The 25,671-nt window shown below is 47.0% G+C and overlaps 1 protein-coding gene across 1 annotated transcript; it reads right to left on the bottom strand.

Moving 5' to 3' along the window:
* Nucleotides 1–1,344: 1,344 nt before the first annotated feature.
* Tgm7 (transglutaminase 7) lies at nucleotides 1,345–22,737 on the bottom strand. The gene is made up of 13 exons (XM_004861672.3): nucleotides 22,495–22,737; nucleotides 14,849–15,031; nucleotides 14,052–14,297; nucleotides 12,930–13,048; nucleotides 11,262–11,390; nucleotides 10,996–11,173; nucleotides 8,594–8,732; nucleotides 6,660–6,763; nucleotides 6,029–6,271; nucleotides 4,615–4,941; nucleotides 4,010–4,170; nucleotides 2,657–2,790; nucleotides 1,345–2,429 (listed from the first exon to the last, which is right to left on the bottom strand). Exons 1-13 carry the CDS (start codon nucleotides 22,502–22,504, stop codon nucleotides 2,270–2,272), a joined length of 2,133 nt encoding a protein of 710 aa, XP_004861729.2. The 5' UTR covers nucleotides 22,505–22,737; the 3' UTR covers nucleotides 1,345–2,269.
* Between the last annotated feature and the right edge of the window lie 2,934 nt (nucleotides 22,738–25,671).

The following is a 25,671-nucleotide window of genomic DNA, read 5'->3' as shown; positions in this document are numbered from 1 at the left end:
CCACATCCCCTGAGCATCCCCTCAGAGGCCCACCTGGAAGCTGCCCACTGTTCCCCCGGCTCAGGTGACACAGCCTAGGGAGGACAAGGGGAATGACTCAGCAGAGGAGGATGTGGCCTCAGCAGACAAGTAAGGTGTCACGTTTCCACAGGAGCCACCACAGGGGGCCCTGCCCTGAATGCACAGAAGAGCCCAGCCGTGTTAATGGGGCAGGCAGAACTGGCACACAGGGTACAGCAGAGCATGCGAGCTCCTGCCCTCCCTGCTCCAAGCTGGGAGTACGGATAGGGCTGGGGAGGCACAGGCCTGGGGACACAGACAGAAAGGAGGACAAGGACTGGAAATAAGCAAGCAAGACAGAGAGGAGGAAGAGGGAGAGGAGGAGAAAGAAGAGGAGCCGGGGGAGGAGCCAAATGAAGCTGCAGAGCCGGGGGCAGGGGAGGTGCAGACACACCTGAAAACCAGCAGGGAGATGCTCTGCTTTTCTGGATTTCTGGATTTCCTAAGTTATGAAGCCAGGCGTGGTGGTGCATACTCACAATCCCAGCACTCAAGAGGCTGAAGCAGGAGGATCACCTGGAATTTGAGACAAGCCTGGGCTACATAGTGAGACCCCGTCTCAAAGAAAAACAATAACAAAAACCCCAAAATAAATGAAAAATAAATTAGGAGGTGCGATCGAAAAATACAGTAAATGTTTAAAACTTGATTAGGTACTGTGTAAGACACATGACCATTAATCTCCCTCCAGACCCTCTCCTTCTCTTCGAGCACACTCATCCCATCGTTCCCACCATTTTCTGCAGCAGTTCTGGAGTCCTCTGTGGGAAATATCTTCACGAGGTATGAGGAGAAACGCAGTGAATGCTGCTGCCACCGAGTGCCACCCAGTGGAAAAACAGGCTTGTAAAAACACGCTGCAGTGTCCTCATCCTCCCTACTCACCAGATCAGGCATGGCGTGATTTCTGGCTCTTTCCCAAAGTCAGAATGACCAGGAAGGAGAAATGTTTTGAATCATTTCAGGACACTGAGGCAGCAGGACAGGGCAACTCAAGACACTCATGAAAAAGGGCTCCAGAGCTGCTGCAGAAAGTGGCAGAAAAGGGTGAGTGTGTTTGAAGCAAAGCAGAGTATGTCTGAGGGGGATTAATGGAAATGTGTGCCCTTTACTGTCACCATTTTTTAATTTAAACATTCATTGTATTTTTACCATGCTTTGCGTCTACAAGGAAAATATATCAATTAATAATGACAACATTTTAAAAAATATAATGAAAGGAAGAAAATGACTACAAAGACATATTATACAATGTTAGCAGAAGCTGGGCACAATGTTTATTTTTATGTTTATTTAATTATGTTTATAATTCCAGCTGCTTCAGAGGCTGACACAGGAGAATCACAAGTTTGAGGCCAGCTCGGGCAACTTAGAAAGACCTTGCCTTGAAACTGAAAAAAAAAAAATTTTTTTTAAGGGCTGAGGTATAACTCCGCACTCCCTAGGTCCCTAGGTTCAACCCTAGCATCAAAAAAAAAAAAGAAGAAGCAGAGATTTCCTCTGGGAAAACTTCTTGTTCTTTCCAAATTATCAAGAATGAGCAGGAATGATTTTGATAACCATAAGGAAAACAACACAGAAGAGTGGATCGCTCTGTCCTGAAAATAACAACATACAAGAAGCTGAGGAGAGTTTGGGTGTCAGGGAGAGAGTGAAAGATTAGGGAGTGCAGGCGAGAAGGGAGGGCACAGCACTCCTGAGAAGTCCTTCCCAGGCCTCCTGGGGCCTGCACTGAGGGGACCTGGGGTCCTGTCTGCAGGAGGAAGACCCAAAAAGAAGGGGCTGCTCCGCCATGCTGGGTCTCCCAGGTGAGCAGACAGAAGCCCTGATGGGCAGCAGGCACAGCATTTGGCATCCTGCTCAGGGCTCCCTTCTCCTGGGCTTGCTGAGACAGTGCAAGGGGAGAGGCCTGGATCCTTCATTCCAGAGAGGCCATGGAGGGCTCCAGAGGCTTATCTTGCAGTGGAGGCCCTTCAGGAAGCAGAGAGGGGCCCGAGGAGCAGGAAGGGTCCAGCCACACAACTGGCAGCTAGGCCAAGAAGACAGACCGATGGCAGTAAGTGTCTGGTCAGCATAGGAGTCACAGCACCAGCGATGAAGACATCTCCATTGCTTTTTCACCTACTCCCAGGATAGAGGTGGAGTAGGTCAGAGGTGGAAGAGAAAGGAGCAAGGAGACCTGAGGAGCACCAGGAAGGCAGGACCTGGCTCAGGAAGCTCCAGCTGCAGCCACGAAGATGTCCTTGTAGCCCTTGATCTCCTTGACCTCACTGCTGCTGATCAGGACCTGGAGCTGGCGGGGCCCAGCCTTGCTGGGGTAGAGGTCCACTCGCATGTGGACGGTGTCTCCAGACATCAGAGTCCCGAGGCTGAAAGTCCAAAAGAGCCTGTTAGAGCCCAGAGGAGGAATGGACAGCTTGGGTGAGTACTTGGGGTCCCCTGTGGTGGGTGGGCACCTCCCGTTCCACAGCACCACACATCCCCCCTCTCCTGAGAAGGCCTGGCAAGTGGGGACACAGAGGCACCAGCCAGAGGCTCGAGAGGGTCCTGGCTCCACGGGGGACCAGCCTGAGAGGTGGACACTGTCATTACTTACTCCTCTGCTATCTGCCCATGGATGAGACCACTTCCCTCCAGCACCATGGTGCAGTTGCTCAGGGCCACCGTTAGCGTATTGGTGAGTGAGACGCGGACCCTCAGGGCCTTGCCCACCTCGGCTGTCATGGATACCTGCGCGGACAGAAGACAGAAGTGTCACGGGCAACTGGCCTTGCAACTCCCTCCAGTCAGCAGCCTTCCTCCCCCACTCCCACCCCCTGACACCACCAGGACTGTTACTTGGAGAAAGGATGCTGCTGCTGGGAGGGAAGGCTGTGAGCCGAGAATATCTGAGATTAACACATGTGCTGGCCTGTTTCGGAAGTCAAGATATTTCGGAAGCTGCTATCATCAGGAGCCTGATTCCCTCCCCGCCATATCATTCAAGGTGCCTAGCAGATTTCAAATGAAGGGCCAGCTCTGAAGGGTTAGAGGTGTCTAACGTTTATGCTGGGGAAAGTGGCATCCTGAGAATAACTGCCATCAACCATGATTAATTAGTAGTCTGATGCAGGCACGGGAGAAGCCAGGAGCATCATGTGTGCCACTGGTGCGTGTATCAGTGAAGCCATCCTGACCTCTCACTCCACCAGTGAGGAGACAAAGAGCCCAAGGCTCCGTGAGGCATGAATGGCACAGCCAGGACCTGACCTGGAGGTCCCGACCCAGCCCTGAGAATGCCCCATGCTGCCAGGTCTTCCTGTCCCCTCGAGAGTTCTCAGAGATGTTCAGTGCTTCGTCCTAAAGTCTGTGTCACAGGCAGCGCGGCCTCAGCCTGTCTCAGGAGGCAGGGATTCTGTCCCATGCACTTCTAGAGCCTCTGTGCCTAGTACAGTGCCCATCAAATGAGTCTCGTATTGAAATGATCTCTGACCGCTAGCATACAATTCTGGCTTCACCAGAAACTCAAGGAGAAGGGAGAACACATCCTGGCCCATCTAGACTTCAAATGAAAGGGCCAAGTCCTTATTGAAGGTATCAAAGCAGACTGGGTTAAAATGACTTTGGAATCCAGGAGAGTCACATAAATCATCCCCTGGTCCCATGTCCCATACCAATAGGGACCAATTTCCAACCTACTCAGCATCTGCTGAGCTGCACTGGGACCCTGAGGCAAGCAGGGCTCTGCCTGGGTAGTGGGCACAGCCCCCACTAACCCTTCCTAGGCACCCTTGGTAGAATGTCGCCTCTCTCAGGGGCCTTCACGCCCCGTGCTGCACTCTGTACGTGCTGCACGATAAGCATCACTGGGTGTCCGAGGCAGGGACAGTGTCCTGTTTGTTGCTGTCCCCCAAGCCCGCTGGGTGAGGCAGAGAACCCCGTGGGCCCCTTCTCCGTCCAGAGGCTTCACCTCAATAGCTAAGTGTGGCAGCTCCAGAGAGAAGTCTTTTAGGACCAGCATCGACGACCCTGTCTCTTCAACCTTGGCGAGGCCAGACACTCGGACCAGCTTCTCATCAGTCAGCTTGTTTCCATAACTGGTGTAGGGCAGCAGGAGGGGCCAGTGTATCTCTGTGCACAGACAAACACCCCCTGAGTCCAGAGAACGGGTGAGGAATGGAAGGAAGGAGGAAAGAAAGGAGAGAAGATACATGAGTAAGAGAGAAGAATCTGAGTTTTCACGTAAAGAGAGAAACAGACAGAAAGAGAAGAGAGACAGAGAGAAGCAGAGACAGACAGGAGAGAAACAGAGACTGACAGAAGCAGAGAGAGCCAGCCAGATGGACACAGACAGACAGACAATGCGCTTAACTGGCACAGGCTGCCCCCAGAGCTCACTGCTGTCCCGCTGGCAAGATGGCACCAGAGGTACCACAGTGGGAATCTGACTGTCCATCTGCCCGTACTGCATGTGCACGGCGGGGGCTGTCGGACCTGACTGGACCAGCCCTGCCCAGTTCCTGGGTCCAGAGACCTCCCCCTGTAGTAGCCTTCTCAGGCCTGCCCCAAACGCACCTTTCCCAAAGTCTAGGTCCAGGGATACTGTTTGCTTCCAGAGGGGCTCCCTCGTGCTGCCCCCGTGCATCAGGGCCTGGGCACAGAACCGAATCTCCAGTCTGAGGGGACCCCAAGGGTGGGCACCATCCTGCAACCTCCGGACATGCAGGGTGAGGAACACGTCCTGGCCCCACACAGGAGCCCTGGCCAGGTGAAGCTGGAGCCGTGCTGGCCGAGCCCTAAAGGCCCCGGAGCCCAGAAGATCGAGGAGGGGTGAGGGAGCCCTTTCCTGTCCTAGCATTCTCCGGGACGCCTTCATGAATACAGATCGCTCCTCAGGGGACCCTGGAAGAACAGACACGGGAAAGACATCAGTGAGGAGGAAGAGAGAGGACAAAGGACCTTCTTGGGGGAAACAAATAATTTGACTTCCAGCTGTCCTTCTGAAGCACAAGGAGCATGCGGCCTCGTGGCTGCAGATGTGGGCACCGATGCAGCTCATGCTCCACATCCTTGCTCCTCAGGGCCCCTTGGTCTCTTGGTGCTCAGGATGATACCAGCTGGCCTCACAGAGTTGCCCAAAGAAGCCGGGTCACGTGTTTTGCTGAAATTAAGCCCTCAGCACTGCTCTTTGTCATCAACACCCCCACCTTCATCACTGTCACCATCATCATCCAGGCAGCTGGTTTCTCTGGACCCCAAGCATCCTGTCTCCTAAAATAATTGAGTCTTTTAAGTAGAATCCCATCTCTTTCCTTTGGGGGCCCCTCAGCATTGAGACTCTTCTGGAGCAGTTACTGTGCACCAGAGACCTTGTCCCTTGTGTGTTCTCTGCATTAGCTCTCTGACCCCTCTGAGCCGCCGTGTTTCACAGATGCGGAGGTGGGGGCTGGGAGTGGTAAGGCTGCCCATGCTCACACTGCCAGAGCAAGGCAGAGGCTTGTTCGGTCCTTAGCATCCTCTCTTGGGGACATCCACTCCCTCCCACAGGCCCTCGAGCCTTCTCCCTCCTGAGTGTTCACCTCTGCCCTTGTCACCACCCCTACCGTCATGGACAGAGAGACAGCAGTGTGACCTTGGAACAGAGTTACCAGATAAAATACAGGACCTCCAATCAAGTTTTAATTCCAGATAGATGACAAAGAATTTCTAGGATAGTGTATGGCATGCAATATTGGAACATGTTTATACTAAAAACCACAGCCAGTTAAATCTGAATTGCCAAGAAATAGTGACGACTCTTGAGTATATTTCATGCACCATTGGAGACCTACTAATGCAATATTTGCTTGTCTGAATATGTTTGGTATTGAAATTTAATCGAGCACCTATATTTTTATTTCCTAGTACCTTGTGCCCGCTGAAGTCTGCCATCAGGAGGAGCCATCCCAGCAGCTACGTCCACCCCTTCTCCCATCCCTGGCCCAGGCACCTTCTGGATACTTGTAGGAGTAGGTGATGTCTTGGCGCCGGTCTGACCCCACCATCTTGGTGCTGATCTCCTTCCCAATGGAACTGGTGTCATGGGCCAGGATTTCCTGGGCCTCGCCGTCCTCAAAGAGCCAAATGACCTCATCTGCATTCACCTCGGCAAACACAAAAGGGGTGTCGTAGGCCAGGTGGACGTCGCCTTCCCTGATGGCCTTCACAGAAGCAGGGCCACAGCAAAACAGCCCTGGGGGGCAACAGGAGTTGTGGAGTGTGGTGCTGACATGGGCCAGGCTGGCCAGTCATGACCACGGGAGGCGAGGAGAAGGGAGGCGGTGGCAAAGGGACCCTCACCCTTGGGGTGTCCTCAAGTCTACCAACCACTCCCCCATCCGTTCGTCTGATCTTCGGAGCCACCCTGCAATGCCGCTCTTCCCATCACCACCTTCCCCTCTTTCCAGGTAAGAGAGCAGTGAGAGGCCCAGTGACTGCCAGGTGACCCCACTATCACTGGCAAAGCTGGACTCCAAATCAGAGGCTGGCTTGGGGCAGAGTGGGGGAAATGCTGCTCCTCTTAAGCCTCAGTTCGCACAGTCCCCCCAGAGACCAGCCCCACAACCGTGGCCCTCACACACCGCTGCTGGCTTGCTGGGGAGTGGGGTCCAGGACCTGCCACCCATTGTATCCTGGAGGGAGATCTTTCCGGGTCATCCAGCACTCGTTCCAGACGTGGAAGTTCCTGCAGCGGGGAGAAAGGAGAAGAGATTTCTATGTACTGAGGATTTGCAGTTACCAGGTACTAGATACTAAGCGGGGTGTTTTGTTGTCCCCTCTTGCTTTTACTGTTTATTAGAAAGTAATTTCAAGTTTACAGTTACAAGAATGGTATAAAAAACACCTGTCTATCCAATTCATCTACTATTAACATTTTTTTCCATTTGCTTTCTATTAATACGAATACAAAGTATAATCAAACAGTATGGTGAATGTTTAAATTTTAAAACTTATTACAGCAAAAGACACACTGCCATTAATCCCGCTCAAAATACTCTCCCTCACTTCAAACACATTTATCTGATAGTTCTTGCCATTTTCTGAAGCAATTCTAGAAGTTCTCCTTCATAAGCGTCTGAATCAATTTAAAGTGTTTGAATCAATTCAAAACATTTACCTTTCATGGTCATTTTGTCTTTAAGAAAAGCCAGAAGTCTCATGGTGTCAGACCTGGTGAATAAGGTGGATGAGGACACACCGTGATGTTTTTATAAGCCTGCCTTTCCACGGCATGGCAGCCGTGTTCACTATCATTTTGATCACAAACATGATAGTGAATAACTATCATTCGATAACTTACAAAGATATTCAGAATAAAGGACTCCAGAACTGCTTCGGAAAGTGGCAAGAATGATGGGATAAGTGTGTTTGAAGTGAAGGGGAATATTTTGGGGGGATTAATGGCAATGTATCTTTTACTGTAATAATTTTTTAAAATTATTCACATTTATCACTGTGTGTGTACACCTCAATATATTTTTTCAAGAATGAGGATCTTTTTTATATAACGGTCAAATTTAGCACTTACAATTGATATGATACTTACACTTACTGACCACATCTCCATCTTATCAGTTGACCTAATGTGTATTCTTTTTGCAGCCAGCACAGGATTCAGTCTAGGATCAGATTTGATTGTCTGCTATCTTTAGTCTCCTATGATCTAGTAAAAGTCCTTTAGGCTTTCTTTTATTACACTGATATTCTGAAAATGGCCTTCAATTATTCATTTATCTGTTTTTTTAGAAGAATAAGCCCTGTTTGGGGGGTTGCCTGACATTTCCTCATGACTAGACTCAGGTGATGCATCCAGAGAGAGAATTCCACGTAAGTGACTCAGGGTTTCACATACACCATGGCTTCTGGAGTCGGAGCCAGAAGCAACTGTGGTGCGGGTCCCAGGCTGAAATCCGCAGCTTGCTTGTATGTTTCTCCTTTCACACTAATGACCCAGTGAAACAGGCGCCAGCTGCCTTTTACAGACAAGGAGACTGAGGTTCCCTGACAGTGGATTCACAGGATGCCAGCTAGAGCTCACGCCAGGAGTCTGGCCTGGAAACTAGCTGGAAAGGGAAAACAAGAACCCAGACCTGGAGTAGAGCATAGAAGGGAGAAGGAGAATGGACATGCCTAAAGAAAGGGACAGAAGTGGTGAGGCAGGCAGAGGAACAAGTGCAGGGAGACCAGGAACAAGAGGAAGTCAGAGGCAGGCGTCAGGCTCTGCCCCTGGCAGGGAGGCAAAAGGCACAGGGAGAAGCTTGGGGAGGAACAGAGGGTGGCGGAGACCTCAGGTCGGGGGGCGGCACACAGTTCTGTGTGTGGCTGTGGCCTCCCAGTGTCCTCCCAGGGCCCAGCTCTGAAATGAGTTTGATTTGATGTCTAAGCAGCAGAGCAGCCGCTGGATTGCAGGGTTTTCTCTGAGCATCAGCCACAGTGTAGAGGGCAGAGCCAATGACCCGGGTTTCCTTCTGCCCTCTGCTAGGACAGAGCAGAGATCTCAGGACGGTGTCCTTACCATACTTTGTCTCGTTTCTGAGTTGGACGCATCGCTGCATTTCGGTCATAGTAGGTATCAATGGTCAAGTTCCCATCCATGTTGTGTGCAGAACGGAAATTGGAAACTACCCGGGTTGGGACACCTAAGCACCTCATTACTGAAGAGAAGGAAAACAAGAGGGTCACAGCTCATCTTGAGCAGAATCACTGCCTTTTCACGCATAGTTTCCTTCCTTTCTCTCTCTTTTTCACTACTGGGGATTGAACTCAGAGTCTTCATGGGAGCTACATCCCCAGCCTTTTTCTATTTTTTATTTTGAGACAGGGTCTCACCAAGTCATTCAGTTGCCCGGGCTGGGCTTAAACTTGTGATCTTCCTGCCTCAGACTCCCAGAGTTCTGGGATTACAGGTACCACCACACCCCGCTTCTGTACTTAATTTCTAACTTTCAAGCTGGAGGAGAGAAAGAAACGAAGATTTCCATAGTGCCACAGCTGTAACTCCTTTATTCTCAGAGCTCCACAGCCAGGCCCAGAACCCACTGCCTGCTGGCCCCCTCATCTCACCGAGAGAAAGAAATCATTTGAGAGTCACTTAAAACAATAATGAACGACTCAATGTATCATCTATGGCTTTTTTCCACTCAGCAGCTTTCCAAGTTAAAAACAGAGAACCTGAGTCATTTGATAACTAGAAGGAAAATGTAAAGACTTTTGGCCTGTGCTGTGGCTAGTTTCAAAAAGAAAGCAGTGGGAAGCCAGATGAGCTGATCTGGATGATTTTCAGCCCTAAAGTTCTGGATCTGCAGTTCTACTTACAGATAAGAGTTGGTGAGAAGGGAGAGAAGGAGGACGATGGGGAGTGGACAGAAGGGCACTATTTTATCTGGAGATGCAACGGCAAATCTTATCAGAGGCTGAAGACCAGAGAAAGCCACCATATTTGATGAGGCAGCAGCTCCCCCTTGTGGTGTCTCAGGAGAGTGCTGCAAACACCTTAAAACTGAGCAAAGATGTCACAAGAAGCATACATTACCCCACCAGCACACACACACACACACACACACACACGCGCGCACACACACACACTACCACCACCTGCTGCTGTGAGCCAGATGAAATCAAGCCAAGTCAGCATGCCTTGGGACAGAGGTCCCCACCTCTGTCAGTGTGGCAAGGAGTTCAGAGAAGTTACCTACCCATCTTCCTCCCAGGAGGAGGGACAGTGTCCACGAGGCTGCTGAGAATCCTATTGCCTTGACTCACTGCAGAGCCCTCAGGAGAGTTGCCAAGCACCCTCAGCACATCTCCCGGGCTTTTCACACCCAGCAGCCAACGTGGCAGCAAAGCCTGGGCTGTAGGGCTGGAGGCAGCTTGGCAGGAGTGGCTCTCATTGCTCAGGGCCCATGGGAGGGCTCAGGGTTTGGAGGTGGAGCAAGCCCGTGGACCTATCCTTCTGTTCACTCCAGGCTCTGAGGGCTCGAAGCTGCCTCCATAACACCCACCCCAGGCCCAACACAAAACTAAGATGATTCCGTCCACAGTACCCTCAAGCCCATTTCACAAACAAGCAAAGAGAGGTCACTTGGTTTGAACACCCAGATGTAAACCTCTTCTCTGTTGCCCCTGGACATAACTACCAGTCTGGGCTGCCCTCTGGCCCAGTCTCCGTGCCTCCCTTCTCCAGCCCTGGGCCAACCTGCTGGATGAGCAAATGTTTGAAGAGCTCCACAGGGCAGCAAGGCTGCATTGGGCGAGGTCCTCGGGCCTCAGTCCTCTCCTCTCTGCCTTATCTTTTTTGTTTTTTAATGGTACTAGGGATGAGCACCGGGCCTTCACGCTGAGCTACATCCCCAGCCCTTGTTAATTTTTTTTTTTTAACAGTCATTTGCTAAATTGCCCAGTTGCCCAAACCTGGCTTAAACTTGAGATCCTCTTTCCTCAGCCTCCCAGATTCCCAAGACTACAGGCATGCTCCACCACACCCAGCTGTCCCTCATCTTTACAGGTAAGCTGGGCAACAACTCTGCAGTAAATTGTAAATAGATGATAGTGCATACAACAGCAGTGCTTCTTAGTTGTAGGTAGCAAGGTAAGAATTAATCTCTAATTACAACTCTTAAGAGTCACTCAGAGAGGACCACTGGTGAGGTCAGGCAAATTGCCTATTGCACCTCCACATCCTCCTCCCTGTTCCCTGACTCCAGGCTCACCTTGAGCTGAGGAGCTCTGCACGGGGCAGAAGCAGCCATTACACCTCTGCCTTACAGCCACTAACACCTCATTCAGGCGGCACTCCAACAGCCTCCTTCTCCACCCACCAGGCCGTGGAGGGACTGAGCAGGTTGGCCCCCTGAGACTGAGCAGCGTGCGGACAAGCCTGTGAGGATCACGGGCTGGCCTCAGGAGCTCGTCACTCACCGGTGCACATCACAGAGGCGAAGACCCAGCACTGCCCATACTTCACAGGCTTCCCACCCTGGGTAGACCACTGCCGCAGGATGGCCACGCTGCCATTCCACTCGAGCGGGCTGGTGCCCCTGGAGTAGTCCTCACTCCAGTTCCCCTGCAGCACGCCACTGTCATCATTGCTGTTGATCTGCAAAAGACAGGTGGGCGGTGTCCACAGTGCCCTCCCAGTGAAGCTCAGACTGTCCTCGGACAGCAGCAGGAGACTGTGGCCTCACCATGGCACTCACCACCCTGCACACATACACCACGTCGCTCCGCTGGGAACAGTCTTTAGCTGGGTTCCTGAAGAAGTACAGGCTCTTGTTCAGGATCTCAAAGCAGATATCTATGATGTCCTTTTCAAACTTCCGAGACATTGCAAGGGAGAAAAGAGAAAAGAGGAAAAAGGACTAGAATTCTGAAACGTCAAGTCAAGTCCCTTACCGAGTTTTAAAGATGGTGTATGTGTATATGGCGGGGACCTGGGAACTAAATATAAGACAGTCCTACTTTTGACAAGCTTATAAATCAAATCGGGACTGTATTTAACTTGTAATTCCGAAGAACTAACCGGTGTGACTGTGGCAGAACAGGCAGAGAGAATGCAGGGTGAGAGAGCCCGGCTGGCAGAGGGGAGGGGGGAATACAGTTGCCTGAGGCCTGTGAGCACATGTGCCCCCAAACACTCAGGAAGTCTGCCGTCTGGAGGGCTCGTGCCAGCCGAACAAGATCCGACAGATGACCATGAGAGAGAGAGGATGGTGGAGAGCATGGAAGGTGGGCAGAGAAGCTCAGAGCTGATGCTGTGAGCACTGGAGAAGGCCAGTGAAGGTTCTGTTCAGCATATGTTTAGGGTATATGTCTCGACCCTCTGGCTACCAACTGCACGGAATCCATTCCACTTCACAAGATCCTCAGAAGCTGCATTGTTGGAGAATAGGGGAAATGCGCTCTTTCCTCGTGAGGCTCCGTTTCCCCTGAAGCTTTCCCCTGCACATTGTGCCCAGGACTGGGGTGGGAGGAAGGAGAAGGCACACCCACTGTGCTCTGTACTTGTGAGTGGAAAAGTTGTCCACAGCCTCTGTCTTCCGAATGTGACTGAACTATTCAATGCTATTAAAGAATTATTGTTCATTTTTTAGTTATGATCAGTTTTTCAGAAAGAACCATCTTTTGGAGCCATGTTCTAAAGTATTAATAGATTAAATTATATGTGTAATTTGCTTCAAAGGAATCCACCAACTAGGAAGATGTAGGAGTATTGGCCAGGGCTGGGGACACTCTTCCTGGAAGGGCAGCTAGTAAGTATCTCAGCCCTGGCAGGCCTTGGTTCAGTCTGACAACTCAGCTCCGCACTGTAACCTGAAACACCCTCAGACAACATCTAAGTGAACAAAGAAAATGTTCTTTATGGACACAAATTTGAACTTCATATAATTTTCAGTGTCACTAAATTTTTTTGTAATTCTTTTAGGCAATTTTGAAGTGTAAAACTCATTCTTCCTGGGCCGGGGATTTAGCTCAGTGGTTCCGGTGCCTGCCTCACAAGCACAAGGTCCCGAGTTCAATCCCCGGTACCAAAAAAAAATACAAAAAACAAAAAAAACCCTCATTCTTCCTTGTGCAGGAGGCCACATTTGCCCCATGCAAACCCCTGGAATAGATGAAAGAATATTCACCATAGACTGATAACTATCAAAGCTGAGAAATATGTACATGGAGGTTCATCACAGTTGCTGTTCTGCTTTGATTATGTTTAACACACAAAAAGAAAAAAAACCCTAAAAAGTAAAGGCGCCTCCTTGGCCCTCTCATTGCATAGAAATTGCCAGCCCCTCACATTGGCTTCCTAGGAGCAGCCTTGATGAGCCCATCCCAAGCCCACCTCCGGGAGATGGTGTTACCTGCCCATAGTTCCAGGGCCAGGAGGTGACGAGACTTTCATGGCCCTTGTAGACAAAGCCATAATCCTTCATGATGTACTCTTGCAGCAGTGTCTCACTTGGCAGGTACACGTCATCCTCTGGGCAGTGATAAGGAGCAGAGGGAGCAAAACCCCAAACCAAAAAACAGAGCAATAAAATTAAAACATAGTAATGTCAGTCTCTTTCTGGAAAATAGGAGGAAGAGTGGATCAATGGGAACAGAAATCAGGACTGGGCTCCCTTAAGAGTCTACCATGTGCTTCTCTAGAGAGGTCAGCAATATAATCTATATTTTAAACAAGATTTAAAGTATAGATGTTAAAAGTTACAAGCTTGAGCTGGGGATTTAGCTCAGTGGTTCTGCTTACTGCCTCACAAGTGCAAGGTCCTGCGTTCAATCCCCAGTACCAAAAAGAAAAAAAATAATTACAAGCTTATTGTAGGACTTGAAGAATATATCGAGTTCAGCCTGCATCCCCCCTTTCTCTTTTTTCTAAAATTTTATAATAACAATATTTTTAAAAGAAAATTGTGTTACTTCTATACGTTAACTATATTAACTTGGGCCGGGGATTTAGCTCAGTGGTTTCGCCACCTGCTGCGCAAGCACAAGGACCCGAGTTCAATCCCCAGTACCAAAAAAATAAAAAATAAAAAAATAAAACAACTATATTAACTATTTCATACGTGGCCCATGGCAATTCCTCTTCACTCTCAAAAATGAGGGTAAAAATAAAGTAAAAAAGGCAGGCTGTGGGCTGAACAGGGCTGATTCCCATGGACAGAGAAAGGCAATGGAAACCATTCATTCCCACTACTCAGATACACCCTCCACTACATTTTAAAACACAGTATGCTGTGCACTCTCTTTCTGGGCACATATATTTAATATGGTTAGGATCGTATTGTGTTCCATTTGCTAAACTATTTCCCTTAACATCACACCGGAAGTATTTTCATCATGCCATTAAAAACTCTTTGTAAAGGCGATCTTCAGCAAGAGCACATGGGAGTATATGTAGAGACAGGTACGATTTATCTTCCAGCCTTTCTCGGAGCACCTTCACAGAGGGATCCATCACAGCCCAGGAGCCACCCCACCTGTGCTCCACGGGTTAAACAGCAGGATGAAGGTGCCCAGTGGGTAGGTCGCACGGTGGCCCTGGCCCTGAGCAATCTCTGTGCTCAGCGTGTAGTGACCGATGGCCGCGCTGGCTGGTGTGAAGAGGGACACGTGGAGAGAGGTGGAGTCAGCTGAGAAGTCAGACACACTCCAGACATCCCCATGCTGGGCCTGCGTGAGGAAGAATGTGGCTCGTGTCCCCAGCAGCTCTGAGGGCTCAGGGCCTGGGTAGGAGAGAATGACCCCAAGGGAGGCTCAGAAATCTATGTGGCGTTAGAGTCCTTGGGGCCTGAAAGGTCCTTCACTTCCTCCCAACACTTGCTAAGCCTTTTGGTGTGAAGCTCTGACCACTGGGTTTCTACAGGCAAACCACTTAAGATCTCTGGGCCTCTGTTTTTTTTTATAATCTGTAAAATGGGAATCATCATGGTACCTACAGAATCGTGTGTTGAAGTTTTACCACACTGTTTATGTTCTTTTTGTTTTCTAGGCAGGGCCTTGCTATGTCACTAAGTTGCTGGGCTTGAATTGCAATCCTCCTGCCTCAGCCTCCCACAGTGCTGGGATTACAGGCTTGCAGCACCACTCCTGACTAGCACAGTGTTTTTAAAGGTTGGCTATTGTGGCCACAGTGCTGAACTGCCAAATATTCCCTTACCAGTACTAACTGGGTACTGAACATGGAGGTTCTGGGGGTCCCAGAGAAGAGAGGGAGGGTAGGGACCCTAACTGAACTTTGCAAATATCCCCATGCTGAGGGAACCTTGGCACTCACCAGTCTCAGCCACGAAGGTGATGTGGTCACGGTGGGCCTGGAAGGGCCTGTTGAAGCTCAGCTGGAGGCTGAAGAGCTGGCCTCGGCGCAGGATAAGTCGCTCCACACCCATCTCCTGCGTGTGGTGTCCCTTGTTGTTCCTGGCACTGTGCAGGTCCACGGATCTGAGCTCCAATGCTGCCACTAGGGGTGGGGAGGGACAGGTCATTGCCCAGCTAGGACGGTCTGAGTTCAGGAGCCCCTGACAGGTCTCAAACATTTCAGTGGAAACCAGCTCTGACTTAGGTAAGATTCCCATCCAGTTCTTAGCTCTTCTGCCTCCCAATGTCATGACTAAGCCCTACAGAGAAATTCAGGAGGCTGCGGCAAGGAATGGGGAGTACCTCAGTCTTGGTGACCGCTGCACCCAAACCTGGAGCCACAGTGCTAAAAGACTGAGGCCTTAGAAGACAACATGGTTCCAGGTACTGAAAGTTACTCCATTACCCTGAAGTAAGAAGAAGCGAACATAATTGGAATTTTGTGAGTGAAGTCAGTGGGCTGACTGGAAGCGAAGGCCTCAGCTATGAGGCCAGCTCCTGCTTTAGGATGTTGGGGAGCTTACAACTTACTTATTGCTTCTCAGCCATTCCAGGTCTACGAGGAGGACACTGGCCACTTTGTGCAGTGTGCACCTACTGTGTGGCTGTGAAACTCTTAGAGTGCAGTGGTCAAGCGTACAGGCTATGGAGTGACAGCCTCAGGTCACCACCTCCACAAGTTGCCTGTAGGACCTTGAGCAAGTCACGTAATGTTCCTAGACACCAGGGCCCTTGTCTGGAAGCTGGAGAGTCCATCGTATTCCTATTTGCTGTAGTTCACATGGGCATAAGAGAGGATGCACTGTGAGAATCTTTGCTGGGTGAGAGATCAGACAGAGTGAGCATTCAGCAGTTATTAGTCACACTTAGTAGTTGTAACAGTACAACCTCAGACTGTGTCTGCTTTGCTATTTTTGCTGGCAATGTCTGCACTGCATTCACTGTTTAAAAATCCAGTAGGTCTTTTCCTGAGTAGAGCATCAGATTAACTCCAGGATTCTCCACAGGGAGATGTGGTTCCCTGGAGGACACCGGTGATGCCAGGAACATTCTGTCACAGTGACTGTGGGAGTCACCACAGCCAGAGATGCTGCTGACCAGCATCCTAGGAAAAACCACAACAGTTTGTGTGGCCTTTGCACTTTGAACTCCACATAGATTTTGTTTTTGCCTCTGTCCTAAATGCTGCAGTATTCTGAAACCTAATTCTTTCATCTGGATGCTTTACTTTGCCAGTGACAGATTGGGTAAACCATTTTCTATGTCTTCAGCCAAGTAACTGGATGTAGAAGGTTATAAGCATTGGGGCTTAAGTCTGAGGCAGATGGAGTAGTCTCAGAGCAACCCTACATATTTGTAATGGGCTATCGAGCAACACTAGCTACAAATACATGTAAATACTTACATAAAGAAGTTGAATTAGGTCTTTTAACATTTTTCTTCACAGTCTAAAAATCAAATCCAGCTTTTGTAATTCTATCTTTCCCACAAGTTTGCCAAATCTCTGACTGAAAGCAGAACCTTTCCGAAGGTCTTTTGATCTGTGTCTGGGAACAGTCTTTCCTTGGAGTAATTACCTTCATCAAAGGTAAATTACTGGATCAAATGGTATAAAGTCTTTAAGCTTCTTCAGGTAATTTGGACATTTAAGTAGATATGCCATTGGAAACAGAAAATTCAGGGGAAGATCTCAGAGAGACGCCTTTGAGTTATTTAATGGTATTTTTTAAACATTAGGACTGACGCATTAATAGTTTATGGAATCAAGGTGACCAAAAAAAGAAGAGAAGAGATCGTAATGCACTGGACATAAGAAGAGCAATAATAATTTTATGTGTAACTGGCCCATGGTGTAGATTCTGGGTCATGGTCAAAGGTTCGAAGACAGCTGGCCTAGATCTGGTTGGAAACTAGGCACATCCCACTTGCTTCTGAGGGTGTGAAATGTTTGTAGCAGGATCACTGAGCTTGCTCAGGAAGCCTCTCCACCCTACACTTCCCCCAGGGCCCACCCACTCTGAAAGGTCCTATACCCAAAACGGCAGTAATGAGCATGTGGGAGCCTTCACAGGCCCAGGACAGCCCTTTCCTGACTGCTATCCACAGCTTGACATAGTTCCCAAGTGCAGCAGCACTGCTTCATTTGCCCAGACTTCTCGCAGTTTAGAAAGGAAAGGGAAGCCAGAACGTCGCTGTCTTCCTCTGTGCCCAAAGTTGCCGTGCACAGACAGAATGCCTTCTCTATTAGGCACGGAAGTTTCTTTCTATTCCACTTAATGTAATTATGCATTCAGCTCACTGAAGGCTTTTCATGTCAAAGAGACAATGACTTAAGAGAACAAAAGGAAGCACCTCTACAGGAGCCAGGAAAGAAAGCTGAGAGGATCAGGAAGGGGTTCAACAATGCAGGAGATCCAGCAGTATCAATTAGAAAGACATGTCAGCACCTAGAAGTCTGACTCGCCACAGTTCCTCAGCCGATAGTGACGTGAGTCAGAGGAGAGGTGAGCCCCAGACATGAGACTCCCTGCACTTGTTTGACTAACACAAAGACCAGATCCTATAAAGGACCAAGTCATATCCTGATATATTATCAGCCTTTGAACAACACAGGAGATATTAAAACCGCCATCTGCCTATGCAGAATTCTGCGAGGCGAAACTCCCATCTTCTGAGAAAGCAAAACTAGAGAGAGCCTGCTCTCCTGGGTCCACATGGAGGCTACACCACATGGGGATTTCTGTGGCTGTGGAACATGAAGCTCCACCTCTCACTCTCATGCCACCTTCTTTATTTTCTGCAGAGCATTTAATAACATCCAGAATTAGTTCCACAAAGCTGAGACCTTTGTCATCTTCTTGAACCCGGATCCCCCATTCCTAAATGAAGGATGAGACCCAATTTCAGAAGTACAGGTAGTGTTCCTGGGATACTTATGGTAGGCCAATCACTGCCTGGGGCATTTTACATGCCTGCAATCGTATACATTCCCAGAGCCACTCAGGTGCAGTGTCAATGTTGCTCTGGACATGTAGGAAGGTGCTGGACAGACCTGGGGTCCAAGCCCAGGCAAGTGCGCTCCACAGCCTCCCCCTTGACCTTCACAGCCTCCTGCCTTCTCTGGTGGGAGCTCAGTGGTGTTTGCTGAACGGACAAACACTTGTGTAGGTGAGGTTCAAATAGTGATCCAACAGAAGAGCAGGAACAAAGGATTACTATTCATAATAAATAAACGTGGGTGTAGATGTTAAGAAGACAGCCTTGCTATAATCACAGAAATGCAAACTAAAATAATGAGATCTATAGTTGAGCTATCCAAAATATTTAAAAGAATAACAATAATCTATTTCACAGAAGGCACATGGAAATGGATTTCTCACATAAGGACAATGGGAGTGTCAGTAAATTCATAGAAACACTTAGAGAAAATCAGTTGATAACCATCAAAAATTAAAGTGGATATTGCCTTTGACCCAATAGTGGATCATTCAGACATCTTTCATACAAAAATATTTGCACATGTATCTAGTTATTTCGGTGTGCAGAAGAGCAAATATTAGTAAAACCTAAATGACCATCAGTAAGGGACGGTAACTAAATAAATTAATAGATGTATGAAAGAAATTGTGCTTATACACTGGAATGGAAAACTGTAAATTGTAGAAATTTTTGATAGGCTAATATGCACTGACATGGAAAGATTTCCAAGATGTATGACTAAGGCTTTTTAAAAAGTAAGTCACCAGGAAGTACACTTTATGTAATTCCATTTATTAAGACAAACAATTTTAAGTCATCTAGTACTCTTTGGAAGCAATTGAGAAATTGTCCATGGTGCTTTCCTGTGGGGTGGAAGCGTGATTGGGAGGATTTATGCATTCAAGGGCCGTGGGCTGAGGGAGGTGAGGAGCCAAGTCCAGGAGGCAAGGGCCAGGAGGAGGGGCTGGAGCCCAGTGGAGGGCTCCTGTCTGATGCAGTAGTGTTGAGTGTGTCTGTCCCTGATGGGGGACAAATTGTCCTCAGGGAAATTTATCAAATTTTGTCACCAAAAGTTATTTCTTTTTGGTTTTTTGGAGACCACTCACTATGTGGTTCAGACTGGCCTTGAACTCACTATGTAGCCCAGGCTGGCCTCAAACTTGCTGGGATTACAGGTGTGCACCACCACACTTGGATTGTAAAAAAAAATCTTTAAAGCCTTAAAACATAAATACCTTTGACTCATAAATTCCTCTTCTAGAAATTTTTTTTCTAAGATCGTCATTTGTTTACAAAAATGTAAGCATAAGAATGTTCAGTGTGACCTAAATACTCTACAATGAGAGCTGGATATGTAAACTTTATACCTCTAATCGGATGTAACCAACAAAGGCATTAACAGCACCAACAAAGAACAAAGAACAGGAGAAAATAATCCCCTAGATATTAAAAAGAAAAATAAAAATAATTGAACCGTGGTATGTTACAGATTATCTTTGAGTGGTAATTGTGGAAAAGATATTCAGTGTTTTCCCAGCTTTCCTTTTTTCCTTTTGTGTTTAGGGGAAAACGCTAATCTGATTTCAGACAGGGTTTTTGAGCAGGAGTGGCAGGATCAAAGCTGTAAATTTGGATTAGCTTGGCTGTAATGAAGGCAGTGAGACTTCTGTCGAAACAGCCAAATTCAAAGTCTAATGAGGACTTAAACACAGGTGCTGGGAGAGGGGACTGAGCCCACTCCCTCTCTGTGAGAGACTGGCATTCCTGGCATGTGGCAAACTAATCAATACAGGTTGCAACACCCTCACTTGCAAGGCTTCCCAAGACCCTGGCCAGAGTGAAGGGAGACGGGCCAGGTAAAGCGTCTGAGGTCAGGCTGGTCATGAAGGCCTGGAATGTGCCAGGTGAAGACAGAAAAGGGTAGGTTGTACCCAGCACAGGCAGCAGACAAAATGGCACCTGTCACCAAATGCCTGGTTGGAGCCAGCTCCCTTCCTTCTTCTGCCTTTGTCTCTGAGTTTATTCCAGCTTCTTTTCATTCTGCATCTCTCATTATTATTATAGATTTGGGGGCTTTTACAAACACCTCATTCTTAGCCTGGCACTCCTACAAGGCCAGCATTCTGAGAGGCTGATGCAGGCAGATTCCAAGTTCAAGCCCAGCCTGGGCAGTTTATTGACTTAGTGAGACTCTATCTCAAAATTTAAAAATAGAAAAATGGCTGAAGAGATAGCTCAATACAAAGGCCCTGGATTCAATCCCCAGTGCTGAAAAATAATTTCTTCATTATTTTCCCTTTTAAAAAAACGTGAACGGATCTATAGGTGTGAGCACACCGAAGAGACTCCTGTGCGGTGAGGTGGCTGTAGTGCTCTGTGCCTCTGTGAGTGTTCGGGAGTACACGCATCCTATCACTTGAAATTTTAACTCCCAATTTCTTTTTAGTCAAGGATTCGCCCCTCCGGAGTGTGGTCCTAACATATCCTCAATCTTATCTCCAAATGGCCCATAAAAACTTCTTTATTCATGCTGTGGGCCCCAGATAGATCATGCCCACCTCTGGACAGCACCTGCCCTTCTTTAATCTCTTTTTGTTTACATTGGGACAGTTCTTCAAGCAAAACTCAGCATCCACCTCCTCCCTGAAATCCCTCCCAAGCATTTCAGAACACAGGGGCATCTTAGCACCTGCAACGGTAATTTTATACCTAGCTAGTATTTTGTGATTCTTCCTAAGCTCCAGGATTGACATGCGTCATCTTTTTCTATCCCTGTAACTACACAGTGAGAGATCACCAGCTCCATGTGATGGATGAGTAGCAAGGTCATCAGTGAGGTGAGGTAACTCGCCCAGTGTCACCTACCTAACAGGTGACAGAACTGGCATTTAAATCTAGACAGATTGACTCCAGGACCACGCTCTTCACTTCTGGCTGCTATAGAAGTTTTCAGACTTTTTTTCCCCCAAGTGAATTTTATGCTTTCTTCAAATGAAAAAATAAACAGAATTTAATAGGAACTGTTCTAGTAGAAAAACCGGGCAAATCCCAAATGCCCCCTCTTACAGCGGGCTTCTGTGCAGCACCCAAGCATCCAAAACAACACAATGAAAGTCACAGGCATGATGTGCACCTATAATCCCATTACTCTGAGAGTCTGAGCAGGAGGATCACAAATTCAAGCCCAGTTGGGGCAACTTAGTGAAAACCTTTACACAAAAATTTGAACATTTTTGAATGGGTGGTACTGGAAGTCAGTGTATCGCCATCCCTAGTAGCAGACACACACACACACACACACACACACACACACACACACACACACTGCCCCATCTCAACCTCCTCTAACCATCTATTTTTCAGCTAATCACTTGCTACTAGATTACTTCCTTGGGATATCATTACTGTTTACGGGTGTCTACGTGATGAACAGTTTTTTGTTTTTATTGTGCACACTTGGTACCCAGCAATTCCAATAGCTGCTGGCAAGAGAAGAGGACACTGCAGCAGTTAAATCCCAGGACACAGCAGCAGTTAAATCATTAGATCTTTTTCTCATGTACAGAGGATTATCATTCACAGTATATAAAAGTCGCTATAAATACTGAGAAGACAGTCTTGCTGTAATCACAGAAATGCAACTAAACCTATAATGAGATCCATCTATGATCTAGTAAAACATTTAAAAGATTAACACTAACCTATTTTTTGAGGGCATATGGAAAGGGACTGTTTCCTACACTGATGGTGGGTATATAAAGTCATACAAACTTTTTAGAGAAAAATGTGTTGATTATCTATCCAAACTTAAAGTGGATATTGCCTTTGCTTCAACACTTGTTCTCTTAGAAGTCTTACAATATAAAAATATTTGCATACATATACAGAGTTACATCAGGGACATCAATTGCAGCACTCTTTATCAAAGCAAATACTAGAAATGATCAAAGTGTCCATCAATAAGGGGTAGTGACAAACTAAAGAAATTAATACTTTTATTAAATAAATGTACTTATTGGGCTGGAGATTTAGCTCAGTGGTGCCACACCTGCCTTGCAACTGCAAGGTCCTGAGTTCGATCCCCGGTACCACCAAAAAAATGTACTTATATACCCAGAATGAAAACTGTAAGTTATTAGAAATTTTTGATAAGCCCATATGCAACAAACATGGGCAGATTTCTAAGACATATGATTAGGATTTTTAAAATCAAGTCATTGAATGATAGGTACTGCATACTCTCATTTGTGTAAAACAATTTTGCATAAGGTAGCATCATTTGGAAGCAGTTGGTCAAATGATTCATGGTGCTCTCCTGTGGGAAGGAACAGGGTTGGGAACACATATGTCAGACCCAGACTTCCAGGCCCGAAGTTCTTAAAGACTGTATATAGCTTCAGGAAAGAAAGTGAGTGACCAGATGATTAGTGCTCCAAGATCCAAATGAAGGTGAGGAAATAGGAAGAAGGAGCTAGAATACACCATCAGTCTAGGCACTCCTGTCTCTTCTCTTCCCTCCTTACTCTCCCCAAACTTCCCCGTCTTTACTGTGCACTTCAGACAAGTTAACCAGACGGCAGGACTCACCTGGCTCCATCTCCCTTCTCCTCCTGTCGGTCAAGGCCCTTCAAGTCAGCATTAGAGATTCCAGACCTAATTGCTTCTCAGTGTTCACAGCAAGGAGAACCTCTCTTCACTTCCTCCTGCTCCTCCCACCTCTTCTCTGAAATTTCCTGTTGTTCCAGGTGCACTTTAGCTTAAGGAAAGGAGCTTTCGCTTTAAGCATTTAAACGTTTTCGGAGAAATTTGTTTCTGTGGCCTCCTGGTTAAGCAGAGAAGACTCCTGAGTGAGGTGGAAAGCGAAGCTCCACTCTGTCCCTGAGCACTGTCTCCGGAGCCCGAGAACCCATTCATCCTGACCACCCAGCTCAGCTTGGCATCGCCCAGCCGTGCTGAGACTGGGATGAGTGAAAATAGCTCTCCTGAAGAACATCAAAGATGAAGTCACACGCACACACGCACACGCACATGCACACGCACACAGAGCTTGTATACCCCTTTAGGACCAGAGAGTGTTGAATCTTGAAGGGAAACAAAGCATTATGAATTATGCTGTAAATTAAAAACAAGTTTGACAAAATTTCCAATGGCAAGGGGGTATGATATGGCAGTAACTAAGGACGGTAAAATACAAAAGCAGTGCGGCTAGCACCATGGTGTGAAGAATACTATTTGCACAGATGCGTCTATTTTTAAAAGGTGGAAGAAAATGTAAGAAACTGTGGCTAAGAGAAGAGAGATCATAAATGATTGTGATTTTCTTTTTTATATTTTATTGAATCAAAAAATATTCCACAGTAGGAGTGTAAGATTGATTGATTGATTGATTGATTGATTGATTGATTGTGGTACCAGGGATCAAACACAGGATGGGGCAGGCATGGTGCCACTGAGCTAAATCCCCACCCCATGTAAGATATTTTTAATCAGGAAGGAAAAACATTTTTAGGAGAAAATGAGAAGAAGGGTAGGAAGATGAAGGCAGAAGACCTGGACATGTAAATATGTGTTTACTGGAGTCACAGGTCTTTTTTGTTTTTTGTTTTTGAGACAGAGTCTCTCTATGTAGTTCACGCTAGCCTCGAACTCACTATGTAGCCCAGGCTGGCCTCAGATTCCTGGCATTCTCCTGCTTCAACCTTCCAAATGCTGGGATTATGGGACTGCACTGACATGCCCAACAACAGACTCACGATTTTTTTTTTTGGGTACCAGGGATCAAACTTAGGACCTTATGCTTTCGAGGCAGGTGCAGTGCCACTGAGCTAAATCCCCAGCCCAACTGACTCAAAATCTAAAGAGAGAAGTAGAAGTATCCATTCAACACTTCCATGGGAAGGAATTTAGTTTGGTCAAAGAATAAGTGCTACAGAAAAGACATAAAGCCCCCTACGTGTTTGGTGATGAGCAAAGTTATGCAAGAGCTGCCTAGTTCCCTGGAATTATCTGTATGACTCACCACAAATGCTGACATTGATTGTAACCAAAGCTCTGAGTCACAATCCTTCCTCTTTTAATATGATGAGTGAATTGGGGAAATAGTCCCAGTCAAACACATTGCACTCAATTTATTTTGCAAAGTTACTGTACTCTGGCTCAGAAAAACAACCAGTTACTGGTGCCAAGGATATTTTATAGCAGATATGATTCATGCTTTTTGAGGAAGGTAAAATTTTTAAAAATAATTTTTGTAATAAAAATCCTAATTCATATTAAAGACATTTTGATTATAGATTTGTAAGTGGTAAAGAAAGTGTACATTTTAGTAAGTTTCCTTTTTTTTGGACTACTCAAGATGGAAGCCAGGGTCTTTGCACTAAGCTACATTTTCAGCCTTTTTTCAAAATTATTTTTTATTTTGAGACAAAGTCTTGCTAAGTCGCTGAGTTGTCCAGGGCGGGCTTGTGATTCTCCTGCCTGCACCTCTCACGGTGCGCCTCCACACCTGGCATGATTTTTTTAAAGTGAGAATTTCCATATAAAACAATTTGCTATCCTATTTGAAAAGAAAGCTTTAATGATGTAATGATTTTTGCCCTCTGAAAATAAACTTTCATATCTCAAATAGCATTTATTTAACTCTTTGATTTTTTTTTTCTTTTTTTTTTTTTCTTTGGTACCGGGGACCTTGTGTTTGCAAGGCAGGCGGCAGAACCACTGAGCTAAATCCCTGGCCCAACTCTTTGATTTTTATTTTGGAGTTTAGATGGCATTGTTAGAATGTACCCACCAAAATTCATGTTGAAACTCAATCCTCACTGTGAAGTATAAGAAGCAGGGATGGTTAGGTGACAAGGGCTCTGCCCTCACGAATGGATTTCTCCATTGATTAATAGTTATTTCTCTAGTGAGTCCATAATCAAAGCAAGTTTGGCTCTGCATCTCCTCCTCGTCTCAACCAGCATTTGAGGCTCTGCCCACCTTGGGGCTCTGCGGGACTCCCACAACGAGAAGGTCTTTGCCAGACACAGCCCTTCTACCGTGGACCTCGTGGCTTCCAGAACCATGAAATGCCTAAGCCTTCATACTTTAGGAATTAACTAGTCTGCGGTATTCAGCTATAGGAACAAAAACCAGATTGAGACAGATGGGTAGAGAGGTTTATCCATGTCAAAATAAAAGTAAACACAACACCGTCATCTGCGCTAACTGGAGAATTTCTGTTTGTCTGTCCTAAGGGCCCTGGGATCAGTCTGAGTGTCCCAGTTTCCACTAGGACAGTTGGCCTTCTGTGTCCACAGACTCTGTGTCCTCAGATTCAGCCAAAAGCAGATGGAGAATGTAGTTTGGCCTATGATAGTTGTGTTTGTCCTGAATATGTACAGACTCTTTCCCTTGTCATTATTCCCTAAAAAGTAGAGAATAACAGTTTTTTACACAGCATTTATGTTGTGTTAGATATCATAAGTACCCTAGAAATGATTTAAAGTGAACAGAAAGATTGTGTAGGTTACACGCAAAGACTATGACATTGTATGTAAGGAAGTTGGGCAATGTGAAGGTTTGGGTGTGGGGGGGGGTTGAATCCAATTCTCCTTGGATACCAAGGAACAACTGTACTCTTGTTCCTTTTTCCCCTTCATTCATTTTACAAGTAATTCAAACTCTCAAGCCTCTCTTTCTCCCTGTTGGAAGGCCTCATAGGAGAAGATTTAGGGCACATAAAGAGCTGACCTCTAGCCCCAAGGAGGTTAGAAAGTACAC

This window comes from Heterocephalus glaber, unplaced genomic scaffold, assembly GCF_053883595.1.
Source record: "Heterocephalus glaber isolate CG9 unplaced genomic scaffold, H.glaber_assembly_v1.0 deba00000809, whole genome shotgun sequence".
In the NCBI taxonomy this organism is placed as follows: Eukaryota; Metazoa; Chordata; class Mammalia; order Rodentia; family Bathyergidae; genus Heterocephalus; species Heterocephalus glaber.
The sequence above is the reverse complement of the archived record's forward strand: the minus strand, read 5'-3'. Positions and strand labels throughout refer to the sequence as shown.